The 22,890-nt window shown below is 35.8% G+C and overlaps 1 protein-coding gene across 7 annotated transcripts in view; it reads left to right on the plus strand.

Annotated features, from left to right (window-relative positions):
• LOC101039020 (tubulin-specific chaperone cofactor E-like protein) overlaps window positions 1-22,890 on the plus strand; it is a 161,607-nt gene that overhangs the window by 33,568 nt on the left and 105,149 nt on the right. For all 7 annotated transcript variants that reach the window (XM_003923587.4, XM_074400739.1, XM_074400741.1 and 4 more), the window contains 2 exons: window positions 598-724; window positions 2,214-2,330. In XM_003923587.4, the coding sequence (XP_003923636.1) occupies window positions 598-724; window positions 2,214-2,330 (244 nt within the window). The remainder of the gene's footprint in view (window positions 1-597; window positions 725-2,213; window positions 2,331-22,890) is intronic.

The raw sequence follows: 22,890 nt of genomic DNA on the forward strand, positions 1-22,890 counted from the left end.
TAAGTTATATGCAAATACTATACTACTTTATTTAAAGGACTTGGGTATATGTGGATTTTGGTATCTGTAGGAGGTCCTGGAACCAGTCCCCCACGGATACGAGGGGCAACTGTATTTAGTTTCTAGTTCTGTTGACCTTGCCTCACTTTAGAATTTTTCAGGTAAAAATTTGAGTGTGTCAGTATCAACTCTGATCAGTAGTTTTATTCCATGAGTCTATATTTGAGTGAAATGAGTTGATCACATGGCTTTCTTTAAATTATATAATGATGGCATACATCCTGCTTATTGATGAAACTACCAGTGACCCCTCTTTGTCAGTCATTTTGGTAGAAAATGAGTAGATGAGAGGATGTTAGACAATAGTGCTCTTCTTTGTTAACCCCTGTGATCACAGGTAGGAAAGTCTATGGGGAAGTTTCTGTGGTTTTAAGTATGTTCTCTTCTTGCCTTGGATAAAGAAAACTTTCAGGCGGCTTAGTTTATGATCATTTTAACATTTCAGAAGTTATTAATTGAAATAATATTTTTTCTGTGTTTCTCTTCTTATGCGTGTGCATCTCTGGATTTACTTAAACAATATATTTCTCAAATTAGGTTTGCAGTCCTGGGAAGACATTGATAAACTAAATTCATTTCCCAAACTTGAAGAAGTGAGATTGTTAGGAATTCCACTTCTGCAGCCATACACCACTGAGGAGCGAAGGAAATTGGTAATAGCGAGGTCTGTTGTCCTGATTGTTTTGCTTTATTTTTGTGGGGTCTTATCGTTTCATTAAAGGAATAATGCACTGTGTAGTGGGAGTGCACTATGAGTTTATTCATCCTTTGAGCAGACCGTGCGTGAAGGAGCTGCTTCTGTAGCTCTGAATCCTGGATGAAAAGGAATGTGAGCAATATGATGAGGAAATCATGAAATGTAATTTGCTGCTGACACCACTGACACATTTCCCTACAAATCTGTACTTAGAATATTTGAAGTCCTGTTTTGGGTCACAAAGTAAAAGTATGTATAGTAGGGACTCATTTCTATTGTGGTTGTCCTCATTTTCTCTGTTAACATATTGATCAGTTAGATTGCAAATTCCTGAAAATTAGGCTATTTCATTAGTGTAAAACCCAAGAGAGCAGCATCTGCATTTTCTTCTTGAATATAGATTGACTTAAACATGACCACCATTATTTTTATCTTCTGTCTGACTCCCCTTGCCTTTTGTGTCTCAGCCTCTGCCTCCACACACTCGGGAATTTCCCATGAGTATTTATTTTTGTATGAACCTTTAGCAGAAGTAAGATTTGGGCAAAAATGCAAGGGTCATAGAGCTTTGCTTTTTTCTCTTTGTATACTATACATAGTAGTTTAGAAAGGGGAACAGGAGGCTTTAAGGTCCTTTAAAGAAGAGTGGTTCTTTAAACAGGGTCTTGATCTTTGCGACAAGCTGATGCCTAGCAGATCCTTACTGCTTTGTAGTTGTTAACATACACATTAATATCTTTCTGAAGAAATAAATTTGAGCATACTTTTCTTTGAAGAATATGTCTTGCAATAGGTTTTGTGGTTTATTTTCTTTACAGAATTCTTTTGCAAATATGGTAAGTTAATTCTTGAATTATATAACCCCCTTTTACTGACTACTTTCTAGACTGTGCTGTTTACTACGGTAGCCATTAGCTATGTGTGGCTACGAGTACTTAAAATATGTCTTGTCTGAATTGAAATGTGCTATAAGGGTAAAATAAATACTGGATTTCAAATATTTTATATAACTAAAAATGTAAATTAGCTCATTTAAGAATATTAATTACATGTTGAAATGATTATATATTCTGGATACATTGGGTTAATTGAAATATATTATTAAAATTAATTTCATCTGTTTAATTATTATTTTTTAAGTGTGGCCATTAAAAAATTTTAAATTACATATGTGGCTTTATTATATTTATGTAAGTTGAACAGTGCTGCCTAGAATCTTGTGTTGAAAGGGGAAGTATGATTATGAAAGTTCAGTGTCACATGAAAGTGAAACTCAATTTATTTTGTCCTTTCAGTTTAGACCACTTTAGTTCAGGTCAGTAGCTGTATACAAACGGAACTACATCAAACATGTCCTTTCGAGAAAATAAGACTGGGCCACAAGCCAATTATTTTTCTTTATAAAGCTAAATATGTTAGTATCTTAAAATGTCTTTATTTTGGTTTTAACTTATAGATTACCATCAGTTTCCAAACTTAATGGTAGCGTTGTTACCGATGGTGAGCGAGAAGATTCTGAGAGATTTTTTATTCGTTACTATGTGGATGTTCCACAGGAAGAAGTGCCATTCAGGTAAAAAAAATTCCTCGTTGGCAAAACACTTTAGAGGGTGGTGATGCCAGTTAAGAACGCCTGTGGTACAGCAAAATCTAATCATTTGTTATTGGACCCTCTTAGAGAACTTTGTTAATATGTTAAAAAAAAAAAAAAAGGAAGAAACACAAGAGCAAACTATTTTACCACATTTTCCACAGTGTATTTCTTTTAGCTTTGCACATGTGTTAACACATATATTAAGAATGACTTGGTAAGTATTTGACTAATTCCAGTAGTTCCTGCTGCATACTCCATATCATTTATTCCTTTTTGATATTCTTCTTTGGGGTACATTTTTACCCACCCTTAAAATTAGTCTGTTCATTTATGTTGGATCTGCTTTTAGGATATACCAAGTTCTCCAGTTGATTTGGCATATGTGCAGTAAGCTCACAGAATATGAGAAAAGGACTGGAAAATAGACTCTTGAGGAAATATTAAAGGAATTAGGATGGTAAATATATCAAGAGAAATGCTGAGGGCTAAATTGGTAATTAGCTTTAAGTCTATGAAGACTTAATAAATATTATTTGGTGAGGAACTGACTTTAATTCTGTAAATGTAAAAGGAAATGTAGCAGGTATGGTATAGGCAAACATACAAGACAAAAAAGATACCCCCCAAAACAGGTTTCTGGGTGTTGGTAACTAGAATCGGTTACTGGAAAGTGATATGCTTTTCTTCCGTAATGACTTTAAGGATAATATGAATACTCATTTGACTGGAGGAGTTTTAGACAAACAGCCTGAATGTGAGTCACATTAGTTGTTCCTTTGGTTACAAAATGCCTGTGACTTTAATTCATTCTGTGATTCTAATTAAATCTGATTGAATGTGTCTCTCTTTTCCCCCTCAAAGTTCTCTATTGTTTATAGATTTTAAGGGGATAGCATTCTATAAGGCTCAATCAGTGCCATATAACAAGATTTTGGTATTATTAGTGGTGTTTTAAATCCTAAGCATTTAAAAATATTAGATAAATAAAGTAAAATTTTGAAGATAACTTTTAAAAACTAAGAACAACTAGGTAGGGGAAAACAGATACAAGTTTATTCTTTAACATAACCTAGGTATACTAGGTTAAACCAGATGAAATTTTTTTTTAGGTAAAAAATGCTCTAGTATCTTGGTTTCATTTGGTTTAATCTAATATATTAATGGATTTGTTAGATTAATAAATAAATATTATGGCTTTGGGCATAAATCTCTCATCACAGTTTATTTAACTTCCAGTCTGCTACAGAAGGTTTTTTTGTATATAGACAGACACACACACACATATATATACATGTACATACAGTCCTGCACTGCTTAGTGACAGGGACATGTTGTAGGTTATATGGTACAGCCTATTACTCCTAGGCTGTAAACCTGTACAGCATGTGACTTTAAGGGATATTGTAACACAATAGTAAGTGTTTGTGTATCTAAATCCGTCTAAACATAGAAAAGGTACAGTAAAGATATGGGATCAAAGATAAAAACTGGTACACCTGTCTAGGGCACTTACCATGAATGAATCTTGCAGGACTGGAGTTTGCAGTGGAAGAGTCGGTGAGTGAGTGGTGAGTGAATGTGGAGGCTTAGGACATTACTGTACAAACTGTAGACTTTATAAACACTTAGACTATATTACATTTATACATTTTTTTCTTTCTTTAATAGTATAGCAACCTTAGATTAACTTTTTTACTTTATAAGCTAATTTTTTAAAACTTTTTGACTCTTGAAATAACACTTAGCTTAAAATACAAACACACTGTACAGCTGTACAAAAGCATTTTCTTTGTTTATATCTTCTATAAGCTTTATTTTAAAATATTTATTTTATTTTTCTACTTTTTAAACTTTTTTTAAAAATTGAAAATGAAGCTACAAACACAGACAAAACACTATGCTGATCCTGATGGTCAGGATCAATATCACTATCTTCCACCTTCACATCTGTTCTCACTAGAAGGTCATCAGGGCAGTGATATATATAGGGTCTTTATCTCCTGTGATAGCAGTGCCTTCCTCTGGAATGCCTCCTGAAAGACCTGCCTGAGGCTGTTTTACAGTTAAATTATTTTTTTATAAGTAGGAATGTACTCTAAAATAGTGATATATAGTATAATAAATCCATAAGCCAATAACATAGTCATTGATTATCATCATCAAGTATTAGATACTGAACATAATTTTATGTGCTATTACAGCAGGGTAGTAAGTTTGTTTATACCAGTATCACTCAAACACTTGAGTTATAGGTTGCGTTAAGATGCTAAGATGTCACTAGTGATAGGAATTTTTCAACTGCATTATCATCTTATGGGACCACTGTCATATATGTGGTCCATTGTTAACTAAAATGTCCCCATATGGTGCCTAACTGTACAGTGAATTGTTTTCTGTCCCTGATGGTGTAATTCTAAGAGCATTTATACTTCTGTACTAGTTGGTATTCTTGAATGCGAGTCATAGAAACCAGCTTTAATTAACTTTAGTCCGGAGAGGAATTTATTGAAAGAATACTGGAAAATATAAAGAGTTGTTAGGTAGGATGGAGAACCAGCTTTAGACAGGAACCAGGGGAGTCAAGGATAGACATAGTTTGAACTCTTGTTATGCTTCATATATTGCTGCTAGCACTGTCATCTCTAGACACCACATGCTGGATTTTGCCACAGGACACTTGCAGCTGCATCACTGGACTTTTTATTCCCTCATGAGTGCTGAAAATAATTTCTCACTGTCCTTTTTTTCCCCTCCATTTAAAAAATATTTTTTAAGTACTTTACTAAGTACTTACCTTATGACTAGCAGTGTTGTAGATGCAGTTAATAGAAGGGAATAAAGTTCCTACTTTCATGGAGCTCATATTCTAATGGGATTTCTCACTCACCTTTATTTACTTCATTCCCCAAGAATCAAAAATTTGCATGGGACCAACTGGCTATGTTTAGGACATGTACTCACACCCCATCTCAAGATATAGGGGGATGGATTATCTGCAGGCGGTATAAAATCTTGTTTCCTCTGATCTTGGGACTTTCGGGAAAAGTTCAGAAAAAAAATGGTATGTATTATTTTCTTATCCTAGGACTCTTCAATATCTATGCATACATTTTCTCTATAGTTATATTTTAAAAAATTATTCTTACCTGCCCTAATGCATTCATTGCACAAATGAAAATACATTTCTCTCTCCTGAAATGGCATAACCTAAGTCTTATGAATTGCTGCATCTAGTTCCCAGTCTTGGATCTTTGGGTGGTATTCATTTCTCCTGTGTTTCTGTATCTTTAAATCTATTGATTCAGTCGTAAACTTAACTACCCTAGTATATGCCTTTTACAGAATAATGGGAAAAATAGAGAAGAAAGAAAAGGGAAGTTAAAGTTCATAAACAGTTACATGAAACAGGAAAGAACAAAATATAAATATGGATTGGTGCTCTCATTTTTCTACACTGATCCTGAGGCTATAATTGGTATTTATGACTTCCCTCTACCATTATTTGCCTTTTTCTCTTTGCTTGCAACTAGTTTTACCTGCAGATAACTTAGTTGGACACTATTTTGTACCTGTTCATTACGGGAGAGGGGTGGATCTCAATCTTTTCTGATAGAATCTAAACTCTTGGTAGTTTTATCTGTATTTGGTTTTAGTAGTCTAAGATTACTTTTTACCACTAGGCCTGATAATACCAGGAGATACCACCAGGGATACTTTGGGTTCCATCCACACTCATAGATTACCCTTCCTGTATTTCTTTTTGACAGTCAAGATTACTTATCTTAGCTGATAAGCTGTTTTTCAAGTGGGGATTAGGGGTAGGGGGTGATTTTTCCTAGTAATTTGTAGAACTTAAATTCAGTACTTGGAAGTCTCAAGTACTTCCAGTTGGAGTAGTCGTTGTAGCACTAGTGCAGACATGCCTCTCGGGTTCTAAAGCCTCTAAAGCCTCTAAATCTAGGAATATGAAATAATAGTTTTGCAAGTTCATCACTAGACATAATCATGAGCTGTATTGTGTTTTTCATGTTTACCCTTGAGTTTGCAGACCTATCTACTCTGACAAAGAATTTGTTCTTCAAGACCCATACTTACTGAAGAGTTGAATAGGAATAAGATAGCTAATCATCATCCAGTTTTTCGTGGTGGCAATGTTTTTCTCTTTCCTTTTAGGGAAGTGGTGTTGCTTTTGCTTCAGTGTTTTTGTTGAAAGGGATTCGTAGACCACCTATTAATTATAATCCTAAAGACTCCATGACCAATTAGCTACTGCAAAAGATTGATGCATTCAGACTGTTTTACTTACTGTTCTGGCCTTGCTATTTATGTAATTATGCCTACTTTCCCATGCACTAGTGGTCGAATGCCACTTCTTGATTTCTTACATCCTTCAATAGATTGAAATGGGCAACCTGATTTCAGTGTATCCTATCTGCATTCCTGACCTATAAAGCATTTTTCAGATATATGGGTGCTTTACTACCTAGTATATTTTCAAGGTCTTGGAGTAGGAAATGTCTTCTGGGTCCTTTTAGGGTTTGTAATGAAGAACAGGTAGAAGGACACAAGTAACACAATAATAATAGTAATCTTCATTATCATACTTATTTTCTATATATTCATCCATATAAATAACAAAAGCCTTGCAATTCTTTTGGTGGTTTGTAATTAACCCTACAGAGCATACTGTTACCTGAGCTAGTAGAGCAGATTATATGTACGGAAGGGTCAAGCCAATAGGGAATAAGTTTACTTTTGGAAGGAAATTCCCTCAGACGGGGATTTTACTGCCTTTGCAAGCAAGAAAATATCAGTTTCATTTGACAATGGGGGAGGGGCTACCCAGTTAGCAAGGGGGGGCCTAAGTGAGAATTAGAGATTTAGGGTATTCTTACTCATCTCCTTAGAATTCTCCTGTATACCTCCATTCCAATTCTCTTTCTCTCTCTATGTTTTCTAATCAATTGTCCAACATCTAGGTAATAGTCTCAATATGTATGCAAATTTAACTGACTTGTACTTCAGCAACCTAGACCGTCAAACCTTGTGCATTTGTTTTTCTGGTTACCTCAGCTCTATTTTTGTAAGACCAAAAAGATCATTTTCTTAACAGTACCTGCATTTCAATCTGTGCCTAAAGCCTAGTTTATGGGGATTTGACCTAAACATTTTCTTTAAGTTATCCCATGTATTTAGAATAGCAGAGGCCCTACCTCGCAGTTTTGAATTCCTCATGCCCTGCATATTGTTCTGTTCTTGACAGCACTCTTTAAATCGCCAGCACAGCACAGCACTCTCTAAAACATTCCATGTGACCACAGATGATAATTGTTTCATTACTCCATGTCAAGGACTTACAGAATCCCTTCCATGAACACCAATATGATATTTACTGGCCTCTTCTAGGCCAGAAACCAGTCCTAAATTGCCCTTAATTACCCAACGGACTATTGCCTGTAGTACTCCTTGGTACCAATTTCTTAGTGCAAACAGCAGAAATCAATTCTGGCCAACCAAAGTAGAAGAGAAATGTAGTAAAAGAATAGTGAATACTGTGTAGCTTACAGAATAGAAAAGACTGGAAAGTTAGACTTGAGCAGGAGTGATGGGAAACAAGGTACAGCCAAGATTTCTGTATTTCACCATACAAACAATGTGCTTCTGATGCTGGTCATTTTACAGTCTTTAGTAAGCTGGTAGACTCTGTTGCCCTCAGACACGTACAGCCGTGCTTTTGACTTCTTTGCTCTTTTATATCTGTTGTGAATAATCTGTGTTAGACCTTGTGCCTTTGCATTACTCCTTAAGATGAGGGGAAGTGGGGGAGGGACGGGGGGGTGGGGAGGTGGGAAGAGATAGCATGGGGAGAAATGACAGATACAGGTGAGGGGATGGAAGGCAGCAAACAACACTGCCATGTGTGTACCTATGCAACAATCATGCATGTTCTTCACATGTACCCCTAAACCTAAAATACAATAAAAAAAAAAAAAAAAAGAATCCCGGTTATAGTTAGAGAGGCTTATATCAGCTTCCCATGTTCTAGCTTCTAAGGAATGGAGAAAGAGAATATCAACACCTCTTCAGTTTCTATAGTAGGAAGTGGTTCCTGCCTCTCACCTATTGATAGTTGGTTTTCTACCAATCAGAAGGGCATTCAGATGCTGGACAGCCAAAGTTGGCATATATCTACTATAGTACCTGTTCCTTAGTAGTTCTTCATGCAGGTCCCCTGGTGGAATTACCTGTTTACTCAGCAAATGTCTTTTGAGCCCTTGCAATATGCCAGGAAGTGTTAGGCTCTTAAAAAGGAACTATAATAGTATTCATGCTGATGGCAGAGTAAGTGACGAATAAGAACGGAGGAAATTGCATCAAAATGCATTTGTTATGAAATATGCATTTATTATGAAATAATGATATATAAAGAGTATTTGTATTATACTTCTCTCTTTCTCTTCAAAATTATATCCATAATCTCTTTCTAAAATGCCAATGAATAGCATGTAATACTGTGTATAGTTACTAAAAGGTGGAATTTGACACTCTGCATCATTCAGTGTCTCATATAAAATTGAACTTTAGTTTCCAGGTAGGATGGAGGTATCCATTTATTTGGAGAAAACATTGCTTTTCATTTAATGAAATTTTAAAAAAATCAATGTTCAACTCAATTCTCCTGTAAATTCTTACTTCCACTACATCCTTCCTAGTTTGTTTCCCTGAGCTTTTCCTCCTCCTTTCATCTTTCTCTCGTGTCAGTTAAACATGAAATAGCTCTAATTAACTTTGACATAAAGTAAGAAAAGCTACCCAAAATGTCTTTGAGGTTATGAATAAAGAGCCGACATGATCAGTTGAATGTCCTTTATGGTAGCAAAGTTATTTTGTGAGTCAGTTGGATTATTCACACACATCTGTTTCTATGAGATTAGTCATTTTGGCAATAGAAGACTTTAAAGATGATCCAGAGATTCACATATCTGTTTTTCTATCCCAGGATAAAATGCAAAATCTGAATCATTTGAATTTTTATGATGAAAAGAATAAAATGTTTAGGGGACTGAAGGGAGACATACTTATTAAGAGCTTTATAATTTCTTACAGGTGCTCAGTTATCCTTTTTATTGCCTTCTACCGATAGGTAGAGCTGGAAGTTTAGCCTGTCTACTGTAGCTGGTTATGGCAATAATGCACTAACAAAAAACTGAGCAATCAGTCATGTGTTTCATGTTTATTTACTTTGTGAAACAACAGAAGAGGAAAAGTCTGTTTTTTGATTCTTGGCCTTTGACCATCATACTGTTTGCTTTTCCAATCAGTAGACTCTTTCTTTTAAAGCCTTCATCTGTGCCATGTCTCTTAGTAGCTTATGTAGCAGTGGCATGGTATGCTTTTTCCGAATAAGTTCAGTGTGTGCTGCAGGTAGCTGGAAAGATGTTCTTACTGGGCTGGTCATATTTTAATTATTAGACTCTCATGCCTTACCAGGAGACCTTCTAGGAAATAACTCTAGATTCTAGCTGGGTTTCAAAAGACAGTTTAATTTATTTACTGAATACCTACTAAGGACCAAGAGGCACTGGGCTAGAAGCTAAAGAGACAAAAAAGTAGTGTCTACTCTCAAGAAGCTAAGCTAGAGATAGGTTTCCTTTTCTGGGTCCTCTTCATGTTCCCAAACTCTAAAACTTGACTTACCCCAGGACTTAGTCCTTGGATCTCTTCTCTTCTGTACTCATCTCCTACACACTTTTAGCCAGTCCTGCAGCTTTAAATGCTTTCTGTGTTCTAATAACTGCCAAATTTATACATCCAGCTGTGATCTGCCCCTAAATTCTAGACTGCGATTTCCAACTGCCTATTTGATACTTCTGTCTGGATGTTTAAACTTAATATGTCCAAAAGTGAACTTCTGAAACCCTCCCTTTTCCCTTTCCCTGCTTCCTTCACCTCCAGCCTCATGTGCCGTATGTACTCCTCTGCCAGTTTTCCTCCTCTTTTCAATTCTTCCAGTTGCTCAAGGACAAAACTTTGGAGTCATTCTTCATTTTTTTTTTTTTCCACACCCCACATCTAGTCTGTTTTTTTTCCTTTCGGTTCTACTTTCAAAAACTGTGTATAGATCTAACTACTGCTTACTACCACTTTAGTCCAAATCCTTCATCATCTCTTGTGCTATTAGAGTAGACTACTGACCAGTCTCCCCGAGCCCACCTTTGTTCCCTTAAGACCCGTGCTTCTCAGCAGCCTGTTGATAAGAACTCAAGTTTATTTTTTAAAAAATAGACCGGCACAGTGGGGTCATGCCTGTAATCCCAGCACTTTGGGAGGCCGAGGCAGGTGGATCACGAAGTCAGGAGTTCGAGACAAGCCTGACCAACATGGTGAAACCCCATTTCTACTGAAAATGCAAAACTTAGCTGGGCAAATTGGGGCGTGCCTATAATCCTAGCTACTCCGGAGGCTAAGGCAGGAGAATTGCTTGAAGCAGGGAGTCGGAGGTTGCAGTGAGCAGAGATCACTGCACTGTACTCCAGCCCAGTAACAGAGCAAGACTCCGTCTCTAAAAAATAAAAATAAAACAACAGAAGCCTTCCTTGCTGTTCCTCACCCACATCGAACACACTCCCTCCATAGGCCTTTGCGGTTTGTTCCCTGTTTGGAATGCGCTAGGCAACCTGCTTCATTCTCTCCCTCACTGACATCTTATCCAAGATTTCTTCTCTCCTCACCTGATGTAAAATAGCACACCTCTATCTCCCATAATTCTCTTACCCTCCTTTTGTTAATATTTGTCTTGTCATTTATCAACACCTGACTTACATTTCTTGTGTATTGTCAATCTCCCCCTACAGTACTGTAAGCTCTGTAGGAGTAGGGACTTTTTCTGTTTTGTACCTTGCCATCTCCCCAGTGCCCAGAGTGGTGCCTGGCAGTATAGCAACTGTTCAGTAAGGTGATTGAATACTCACTTTATACTCTGAGAGCACTAGGTCTGCTGGAAGAGGGTACTTTCCTAGAAAATTATTGAGTTAATCTGGTGAAGGTGAGGGGAGAATATTCTAGACAGATGTGAGTACATGGGAAGGAAAGGCACAGAGGTATGAAATGTCTTTATGTGCAGTGAACTACAACAGTTTGATATGACTAGTGAAAAGTGGGAGCTGGGCATGGTGGCTCATACCTGTAATCCCAACACTTTGGGAGGCCAAGGTGGGTGGATCACTTGAGGCCAGGAGTTGGAGACCAGCCTGGACAACATGGTGAAACCCTGTCTCTACTAAACATACAAAAAATTAGCCAGGTGTGGTGGTGCATGCCTGTAGTCCCAGCTACTGGGGAGACTGAGGCAGGATAATTGCTTGAACCCTGGGAGGTGGAAGTTTCAGTGAGCCGGGATTGTGTCACTGCACTCCAGCCTGGGTGACAGAGCTAGACTCTGTCTGGAAAAAAAAAAAAAAAAAGTAATAATAAGTGGGAATTAATGATACATATTATGCTGGGGAGGAAGGTAAGAAACAGGGCAGGCTGTGAAAGACTTTGTTATGCTGTGCTGGGACAGTAGGGCTTATTATTACAGGCAATGGGAATTCATTGAAAGGTTTCAAGTTTGGAAGTTAAGCGGAGATTCTGGTTTGTAAGTAGAAGAAGCAGCTGAGAGAGGCCCAGAGACTTAATTAATAACTGAGACTGTGGTAATGGAGGACATGTGTGGTGGAGGTTGCTTATGTCTTTTTAGAGGGATACGTATTAAGACTGAATTTCACTCTAGAATTTGAACTGGTCCTCAGAAAACACACTGTGAAGTTGTACTTCTTGTCTGGTGTTTATAGCCCTGATTTCTCTCAGGGTATAGAAATATCATTTAGAGAGAAAGAAAGGTATTTCTTTTTAAATGATATTTCTATACTCTGAGGGTATAGAAAAATTATTTAGAAAGAAAGACCCATGTTTGTGGGTCTGGCACAGAGTAAAGTGTACGTGTTTCTTATTTTTACCTTGCCCTTTATCAGATGTCTATCCACATTGCTTATATTTTTCAGTGTTCCTTTCATTTTGTGTTTACTTTCTCTCTCCATTTCCTCTGAGAGATTGAATTTAAATTGCTTCTTTAGTGCTTACCTAATACACAGTCGTCCTCTGTTTAAAGAGAAAAAAAGAAAAAAAAATGCAACTTTTAGAAATCAACATAGCGTGTAACTTTGGGAACTCGGTGATTTCTTTTTGTTTTTGAGGACAGCAGTAGGAAGTAAACGCATTGATTTAGTGTGTCTTTTCAGACTTTAAAATTTTGCTTATCATAAGGAGGAGTCATAAGAAACATAACTCCAGTGAACAATTATTTGATGGAAGGAGGAAGTGCTATTGTCAGAGACAGTGGCAAAGCCAGAAATAGGTTTTCTTAGAGGCTTTTCTTGGCTTTTACATGTCTTTGTTAACTTATTTTCTGTTTGTCCCAAGTAATCCCTAAACTATGTCCTGGGAAATTCTTTATGATGGCAAGGATTACATTAGGAATTCCTCAAATGCTGATTTAATTGTCATTAGTGGTATGCTTTTTGAAATACGGAGAGTATGTTTTTCCCTGCTTAAGACTAATGGCTTTCCTAAATAGAGCTGATTGTATCTCCATGTTATTGTGAGAGCAGGCAGCAGCCTGTATTTGGACACCACCTCAATGAAGGCTTATTTTGTCTTGGATGCTAGAGAAATCTTAGTGTACTGTGTCCGTTACCTCATATTCCTTCCAGACAGAGGACCTGCTGTTGTGAAGGAACATTTCTATACTGGACATGAGTCTCCTGGGGTTCTCCATATTGCCATGCTCCATCATCCTCTGACAAGGGCCATGACACAGCACTCCTCACATTCAGCTGTGAGTCTGAGGAGAAACAAAGGGGGCATTCTCCTTGGTGCACTATGGAGAACCTCTGAAATGTTAGCTTTCCCTGTTGCTTACAGCCTTTGTCATTCCAGTTACCTTGGACTTTATTTTGACTTCTTGCCACTTTCCCAGACCAGCAGAAGACAGGCTACCTTCCGAATATTGATTGGAGTTATATACAAGTATTTGCGTATACTCGCCAATGAAAGAGAGAGCCCTCCCAAATCATGGGCTGGGAGGAAATTATCTTTGCTGTCTGAACTTTTGTTTTGGCCAGGGCTTGGGGCCGGTTTTATCTTTTCTGTTTTTGTTTGCATTTTGTCAGTAAAACAATACTAAAGAATACTGAGAGTAATAAAACATTCATGTTTATACTGGTCAGAACTGAAAATAGTTAATATTTTTTTCTACTTTGAGTTTATTTTTCATGAAAAAGAAATAATATTATACATAAAATTGGAGTACTTTTTTCTACTACTCTCAGTCCTGTTTCTTACTCCAAGAGGTAACCACTAGCAGAAATTTGATATGTATCCTTGATGTCTATTTTTCATATTTTATATCTCCATTAAAATATAAAGTAGCATTTTATAATTCTTTATTAGTTGAATTGCAGTTTCTTCCCTCATACTGTGGCTTTTCAACCTACAACTTTTACATGCAACTAATGTCTGATTTGTCTGTCCTTAACTCTGTGGTTTATTCTTACTGCATCTTTTTAAAGAAACCTATTTTCCCCCAAAGTTCACTTAAGATAAGTTCCTAATTTTTTTCTAAAGGTGTTTTTACATTTATGACTTAAATCTACCTGGAATTTGTTTTTGTGTATAGTTTTAAATAGAGGTCTGAGGTTTTCCCCCCATATGGATAATTGGTATTTGCCACTGATCTTCAATGCCACATCTGTCGTATGTCTTATTTTTCATGTGTGTGCTTCTGTTTCAGGACCCTATTCTATTCCATTGGTGTATTTGTCTATCCCTTGTACTATTACAACATTGGTAAATTACTTTATATTAAGTCTTAATTCCCAGTAAGAGTAAGTTTTCCTACCTTGTTGTTGCTTTTTAGATTGTTGTAGTTATTGTAGCCCCTTTTCTCTTCCATATGAATTTTAGGTTCAGCTTGTGAGTTCTATAAAAATTTTGTTGTAATTTGGATTTTGATTACATTAAATTTTATTGACTTATTTGGAAAGAATTTACATTGTGATGCTATTATATATTCCTATTTGTGAATGCAGAATGTTTTTTCGTTTGACTCAGAACATTTTTTATTTCCTTCAGTAATGTTTTCTAATTTTCTTGCAAAGGCTTTGTACATCTTTGTTAAGTTTCTTTTTAGGTGTCCTAAACATTTTGTTGCTATTTGAAGTGAAATCATTTTTTTCTTTTATTGTTTCTAATTGATTATTGTTACTCTATAGAAATGACACTGATTTTTTTATGGTGATCATGTATCTGTCAGTCTTATATACAGAGTAATTAATCTTTATTTTCTGTTGGATTTCTATGGAGACAGTTATATCTATACATAATTTATATACCTTTTTTTTCTTGGGTATGACCTCTGGTATAATATTAAAAATGAATAGTAAAAAAGGTCATTTTTATCTTTTTCCTCACTTCACAGGAATTTATATAAAGTTTCAATGTGTAGTATTTCAATATAAACGCTGACTTTTGCTATAAGGTTTTGATAGGTTCAGGTAATTTCTAGCTCTGTTTTTCTAAGAGTTTCTTTTATAACAAGTGGACACTGAATTTTTTAGAATGTTCTTTTTGTATTGAGATGAGCATGATTTCTTCTGTAACTGTTCATTTTAATATGATACATTTTCTGATATTGAACCATTTATGCATTCGTGGTATGTTCAACTTGATTGGGAAATATTAAATTTTCTTTTTAAACATGTAGAATTTAATTTTATAATGTTATTTGGGATGTTTCCATCTATTTTCATATGTAAAATTGGCCTTTAATTTTTTGTGGTTCTTGTCTGGTTTTTTGAAGGTTGCACTGAGTTGGTGATTTCATATTTTTTCTACTAAATAACTGTTTCATTTAGATTTAAAATTTAATAGTCATTTATAAGCTTATGATTTGGGGGTAGGTGTTTTAGTTTTAAATTATTATATTTAATTTTCATTTGGATGGGCAGTACTTCCACATGGAACCTGACCAGAAATTGGAAAAGGATGTATACCACAAAATAAGTCTTCTTCCCATTTGTATCCTTAGTAGTTACTCAAGTATTTGGCCCCTAGGCAGCTACTGATACTATTTTCTTGTTATAGTTTCCATTGCTATTTAGTGTCTAATTTTTATACACAAATGGTCACAAAACAATACACTCTGTACTATACCTTGTCTTTTTCATTTAACAATAGATCTTCAACATTATTCTATATTGAGGATCTTTGTGATTTTAAAAATGTACTATATCAATATTCATCTCTTTTTTATTTATAATAATGTCTATTTCTTCCTTTCCATTTTTTCTTTATCAGTCCTGCTGTCTTTTAGTAGTGTCCTTGGTTTAACGGCAGATTGATTGAAGTATGTGACACAAATTTTACCCCTTTTAGTGTACTTTTCTGAATTTTGACAAACACTATAGGTATATATCCACCAATATAATCAGAATATAGAACAGTTCCATCATCCAAAAAAAGCTAATATTCCTCAACTCTTCTCCGTGACTCCTACTCTCTGACCACTACTGATCTGTTTTCTGTTCCTGCCATTTTGATTTTTTTCCAGCATGTCAGATAAATGGAATCATGTAGTATGTAGCCTCTTTTTAATTGCAATTTTCATTTTGATAATTGTAGATTCACAAGTATTTGCAAGAAGAATACAGCAAGATCCCACATACCCTTTACCTAGTTTCTCTCAATTGTAAAATTTTTCAGAACCACAGTACAACATCACAACCAGAATCTTAATGTTGGTATTGTCCAGTGATCTTACTCCGACTTCACCGTATAGGAATATGAACTACACCATATAACCTAGGGGTGTAGTAGACTATACTATCTAAGTTTATGTAAGTACACTTTATGATGTTTACATAACAAAATCACCTAACAATGCATTTCTCAGAACGTATCCCTGTCATTAAGCAACACAAATTGACTCATTGGGTTATTTACAAGTGTGTTGTTTGTTTTCCAGATATTTTCTTTTTCTTTCCAGGGATTTTCCTTATCTTTTGTTATTTCTTGTATAACTTCATTATACTCAGAGAATGTACTTTGTACTATTTCAATTCTTTTAAAGATTGTAGTGGTGTGTTTGAGGTATGTTTCTGGTTTAGAATATGGTCTTTCTTGGTCACTATCTCATATGCACTAGAGAAAAAAAAAATGTGTATTCCGATATTGTTGGTCGATATGTTTACAAATACCAGGTCAAGTTGTTAATGTTATTCAGGTTTTTTATATCATTAACAATTTTCTGTCTGCTTGTTTTATCAATTACTGAGACAGGAGTATTGATTTCTCTGACTATAATTCTGGACCTGTTTATTTTTACATGTTCTATCAGTTTTTGCTTCATTATTTTTTGTGTGCGTATCAGTTTTTAGAACATACACATTTTGGATTGTTCTGTCTTTCTGCTGGAGCTTGCCTCTCCCTGTCTAATGGTTTTGCATTTGCCTCTAAGCAGCTCCCCTAACTCGTGGTCCAGAACCAGCTCTTATGATGGAATTTGGAGAAACTGTACTGAAATAATTACAGAAATAGTGCATATTCCTAGTCTTAAGAACCAGGTGATTTGATTCAATTCCTGGTGGGAGCTATCTTTTTATTCTTTTACTTAGAACCATTGCTCTTCACATATACCCCAAAACCTAAAATGCAATTTAAAAAAAAAAAAGAAAAAAGAACCATTGTTCTACAGAGGTAGCCTTAGGCAGTGGATCTGCACAAGTTTTCTTTTTTCATCCTTATTTCATACACAACCTCTCATCACCCAATTCTACCCCTACTTCAAGCAGGGAACCTGGCTCTAGTTCCCCTGCCTCCCATGGAGCACATTAGTCTCCTTTGCTTTGCAGAACCTGAACTCCTTACTGCTAATGCTGCTCTAGATTTCTAGCCTGGAGTTCTTGTGGTTTTAGTTCTATGATTTGTATTTCTGTTCAGTTTCTGGTCCATGGAGATGCTTATCATTTTTGAGCCTGAGCTATATTTTCTTAGATTACAAGCTTTTACATTTTACCAATTTTTACACTGAGTTTGGAGCAGAGGTGTATCATGCTAATAAATGTGAATTAAAATCATTCTTTTAACTTCTGTATGGTGTTCTATCATATGAATAGGTCGTGTTCTATTTATCCATTTACTAGATAATTTTTGATAATTGAATTTAAGAAATCGTGAGTTGAAACAAATGTAGTTTCATGACTTAAGCCCTGTTAAAAAACTAAATGGAAAATGCTAAATTCAGTTCAAGATACTTTGTTAAATGTGTGAAAGGCGACCCTAAATAATTCTGGAGATAGGTGAAATGCAGATATTTGAGGGAGACAAGTGGGAAACGTCTATGGCTTCAGCTAAGTCGGAGAATGAGCTCTGTGGTGGAGCTCATAAAAAGAAAAGTGAATCTTTAGGACTATCCAAGTGTAGGTGATAATAAGAGAAATGAGATCCCTTGGAGAGATACTGAATAGGGACATTTGAAATGTAGGAAGGAGAAAAGAATTTCTAGAGCAGTATTTATTATTGCAGCAAACCACTAAAATGATGAAACTAAAACAATGTTGTCTCAGAATAAAACATGAGTTCTGATCTCCACCGTTCCTTTCACTAGCTATAAGGCTTTTGGTTAACAAACTGGGTCTCAATTTTTACATCTGTAAAGTATGTAATAAATGATTTACTAAGATTCTTTCTACCTGTAAAAGGTGATGCTTATGTATTTTAATAAATGGAATGTTAGTGACCATGACCTTGAGAAAACTGAGTAGTTTGTAAAGTCCCAGTTGTAAAATGTTAAGGAGGTTTCTTTGATGTCCCAGGATATGATGCCATATCAAAAGTGAGAAAGCGTACTATAGCAAGAGACATTAGATAACAGCAATCAGAAGGTGTTTTGAATATACTTTTGAATCCCTCCCAATGCCTTGGGAAAAAAACTCAATAAATGTTTTTCTTTTAGTTAATTAAACTCCAAGATTTGGTTTAACCAAGTGAACCATCTGGGATTTTTCATGTTTTATTTATTACTTTTCTTAAAAAGAGAGATATATGTATTAGGGATTTATTTTGGAGTAATATAGCATTGCCTAGAGTAAAGACTTCAGTTGATTCAATATGGTTCTGCATTTGAGGAATGATAGATTAACAGAATTGTTAACTTGAGACTACTACATAAGCTACCCATGAATACACCTCTAGACAATTGTAAGGAATAAATAGAGTACTTCTGGGATATTTATGATCCCATTGTGGTGTAGGCACCTGCAGAAAATATAAATTCCCTTATTTTTCTCTAGGATGCTTCTAAAGATTGTGGATTTGGAGATTTGATGTCCAAATATGAAAGCTTTCTGCTGTTGAAAAGTCCCTGATTCTAGGAAAATTCATTTTATAATTTCCTTAAAAATTATGTAAAATATATACTGTTTGTTTTATTTAGTTAGGATCTTTTATAAAGCTAATCAAAACTGAGAAAAAATTAATCTTTTGCCTCTATCCATCTTTTGAATTTTAGGTTTTATAATAAAACATAATATAATAAATACAAACACAGATTAAGAAATATGGCAGGAACTTGCAGTCTTTTTCAAATAGTGTACCACATCTTCCTACTTTGGAGTCATACATGAGTGAATTGTGATTGAGGAAATGCCCCCAGGTCTTGGGAATCAACAGTGAGGACTGGCAAGAAGGAGAAAGAGGCATACCTATCCTAAACCTGATCACCATGCTACTAAAATCTGCTCTTATGTAATTAGGTCGGTGTGCCATGGACCAGGACCTGAGTGTATGAAGGCTTGCTTATTTGCACTGGGAGTAGAGCTAGCCTGGTTCCATCACAATGGCTTCATTCTCTGTTTCCCTATTTGTTAGTATCATCTTCAACTCCACTCTACTGGTAGCCTGATTTCTAACTGCTTATGATTCAAAGACCCCTTAAGTTGAAAGAAGCTTTTCTCTCAGTGAGTGTTTGTATTTAATAAGAAGGAGGAAAAAAAACACACCAGTTTGCCTGTGGGTGGTAGTTCTTCACAAGGTTGCAGCTAACATTTGGTTTCCATTTAGCACTCTTAGTTGCCCACGTGGTTATGCTGGCCTTTATGCTGTTTGTAGTAAATTTCATTTTACTTTTGATTGGCCATTTTCTGTTAGAAGGTCATGGTGATGGACCAGAGAATTTCTGAACACAAATACAGCATACTTTTATGTTTTATCATTTGATGATAGTAATCCATCCTTATCGGTAATATTTTCCAAAGTAGGTTTATAACATTTTGCCCACTTCAGAAGTAGGGCTTATGAATATTAAATACTTGTTAACAGTCAAATGAAGATACTGATTGGTAGAATAGAAATTGAGATTAATTTTAGAAGAATGCTTAGTCAGCAGAAACCATCTACCTCTTCAGAGTGTACTTCAGAAAGATATTGGAACTAACTAATGCTAAGAAAAGCTTAGGCATACAATGCATGCAGTATAGTTCAGTTTGGATGCACTTTTGCATGATGGATAAAATATATAAGCTGAAAGATTAGGAAAGAATCGCTTTCTAAAACTGGACATTTCGTAAAATCGTGATCTCTTATATTTACTAATTTTTCCTGCTTAAAGATAAGTAGAAAATAAGAAAATTGGGGGAAAACAGATTATCTCAAAATCATGATTTTTATTTATGTAACTTTTGAGGGAATGTATTCATTATGTATAGTGAATCACAGCTCTAATACTCTTTCTTCCTTTGTATTCAATGTGAATATTTCTCAGAGCCCACATCCAAAGCCTAACCCATCTGTAAAAGTCTGCTGGCCATACCTATAAATTAATAAATAAACATGATTTTAAGATTTAAACAAGTAGAAAGGAAGGTACAGAAAATGATAATGGTGATGGCAAAAATAAGGTTGGAAAGTTATAAAGGAACCAGATCATGAAGAGCTTTTTATATTTATTACATTTGTTTTCTATTGCTGCTATAATAAATTACTATAAATTTAATGGCTTAAAGCAATACCTACTTAGTATTCCACAGTCCTGTGGGACAGAAGGCTGGGCACAGTGTGACTCAGCTGGGTTCTCTGCTTAGGGTCTCACAAGGCTGAAATCATTGTGTGAGCAGAACTGTTTTCTATATCAGAGTCTCTGGAGGAGAATCACTTTGCAGGTACAGTCAGAATGGCGCCAGGATTATCTTCTTTCTTATACTTTGCATGTGTGCCCCTCCATCTTCAAACCAGCAATGATGTGTCAGATTCTAGTGCTTTGACTCTCTCTGACTTCTTCTTTTACTACTGGCTGAAAGAACTCTGTTTTTGAGGGCTCATATGGTTAGATTAGGCCTACCCAGATGAGAGAGCCAAAATTCTGCCTACCACAATCAAGTTGAAGAGTTAGGACTTTATTTTGATGGGTATTGTGTGATTTTAAGTAGAGGAGTGATGTGATACAATTTGTGCTTTATAACAAACCCTGTGACTATCATAAAGACAAAGATTGTCTTGGGGCCATCCTGAGGTCATGGAAAGCCATTAGCTAATTTAAGAAAAAGCCACGCTGAGGTTATGAAAAGCCATCAGCTATTTTAAGAAGAAAGGGATTTCATATTGTGAATAAAGTGCTTACAAAATCTGCGAAAGGGCTGGAGGAGCAGACTTAGGCTTCCTCTTTAGGACTGACTCTAGAGTAGTACCTTGGAACTGGCCCACCAAGGGCACTGCTCACCTTTGTCGGGAGTCAGGTGAAGGGAAAATAAAATAAAATAAAGCTGCTGTCCCTGGTGCTGACCACACCACTTTAGCTGTGATCTGGAGATCAGCAAGCTGCTGCTCGGGCCGTTGACTCTAGCAACAGACTGCTTGAACTGTGATCTAGTCATTTGGAAGCTTCTATCTAAATTGTTCCCACACTATGTCTACTAGATCTATTGCCTCTGTCTCCAGGACTGTGACTCATAGAAGCTAAATCTCATTGGCAAGAGAATGTGGGAAATGTAATTTTCAGCTTTTCAGTTTTGGAATTACAGGAAAGCCTACCAGGAGGAGGTTAAAACAGGTATTGAAAAAGCTTATGTAGTTTTTGCATCCACAAAAAATTGTAGCAATATAGGTTATTAATGATCATGACCTGAGTTTATAAGGCAAGTCAACAGGAGAAATGCAGATAGGAGTGGGATATATAGGAAGAGAATGAGTTGGATGTGGTAATTGAGTGAATGAGAGAAGTGGAGAAGAGAGATAGGAGAGAAAGAAATAAGAAAGACTGTTCACTTTCTGGCTAGTAAAATTAGGTAGTTTCCAGTGCTACTTACGGTAAGAAAGACTAGAAGAGAACATGTTTGGGGTGTGGCAATTATTTTTGAGCATGTTGATTTTGAGAAAATTAAGACTGCTGAGTGAATTTATAGGTCATTTAATTTTTAGGTGTACGTACCCATTTATGAAAGGTAGGCCAGTTTCTGAATGTAGCTCATAATTTTGTGTACAAATATGTTTATGGTTGAGATTAATTCAGTTGGCTATAATGTCAAGTATGAATGAGTCTAGAGAGTATACAGTTGTTACAATGATTTAGTTTTATATTTAAGTAGAGTCAGGGCTTATCCCTAGTTTGTTAATCTCATTGTTGAGTAGTGGGGTGTTTTTCGTTTTTTGTTTTTGTTTTTTTTTGTTGTTGTTGTTTGTTTTTGTTTGTTTTTTACCAGAAGGACTCATGGGTGCTTTATTTCTTAAGTTCTTTCTCATTTTAGAATATTTGCTTGTTAAATTTATTTCTGAAAAAAACTTGGTGCCTTCGTTAATTTTATGTTGGTATAACAATACCACAGACTTGGTAACTTATAAAGAAAATAAATTTATTTCTCAGTTCTGTGGGCTAGAAAGTCCAATATCAGGGTGCCAGCATCTGACTATGGCTTTCCTGCTGTATCATCCCATGGTGGAAGGAGGAAAGACAAGCAAGAGAGGGCTGAACTCACTTTTGTCAGGATAACTAGCCAACTCCCTCTATAACAGCAATAATTTATTCATAGAGGCAGAGCCCTTGAGACCTAGTCACCTGTAAAAGGTGCCCCGTCTCAGCACTGTTGCACTGGGGATTAAGTTTCCAGCACATGTGCTTGGTGATGGGGAGCAACTTCAAACCATAGCACTAGGTTAGGTATAATATTTTGTGGCTGTTCTTTCTAATTCATTGACTTGGGTCAATTGTGGTGGTGTTTTGCTCCCCACTTGGTTTCTTTAGCTCTGCAGTCTCCATTTTCATCTCATTCTACAGTTTATCATTTGTCTTTGAGTGCCGATTTTATATTCAGGTACATATTAATTCCTAGACTTTTGAGTTTTGTGGAGCATTTTCCTTTTCTTCAGTTGTGTTTTCTTTCAGAGTGAGTCTGCCTCTGTCTTTTGCTTATGTGTTCCTCTCCTTTATTCATTTTGCTGTGGTATGTGCTCA

This window comes from Saimiri boliviensis, chromosome 6 (assembly GCF_048565385.1).
Source record: "Saimiri boliviensis isolate mSaiBol1 chromosome 6, mSaiBol1.pri, whole genome shotgun sequence".
Classification (NCBI taxonomy): domain Eukaryota; kingdom Metazoa; phylum Chordata; class Mammalia; order Primates; family Cebidae; genus Saimiri; species Saimiri boliviensis.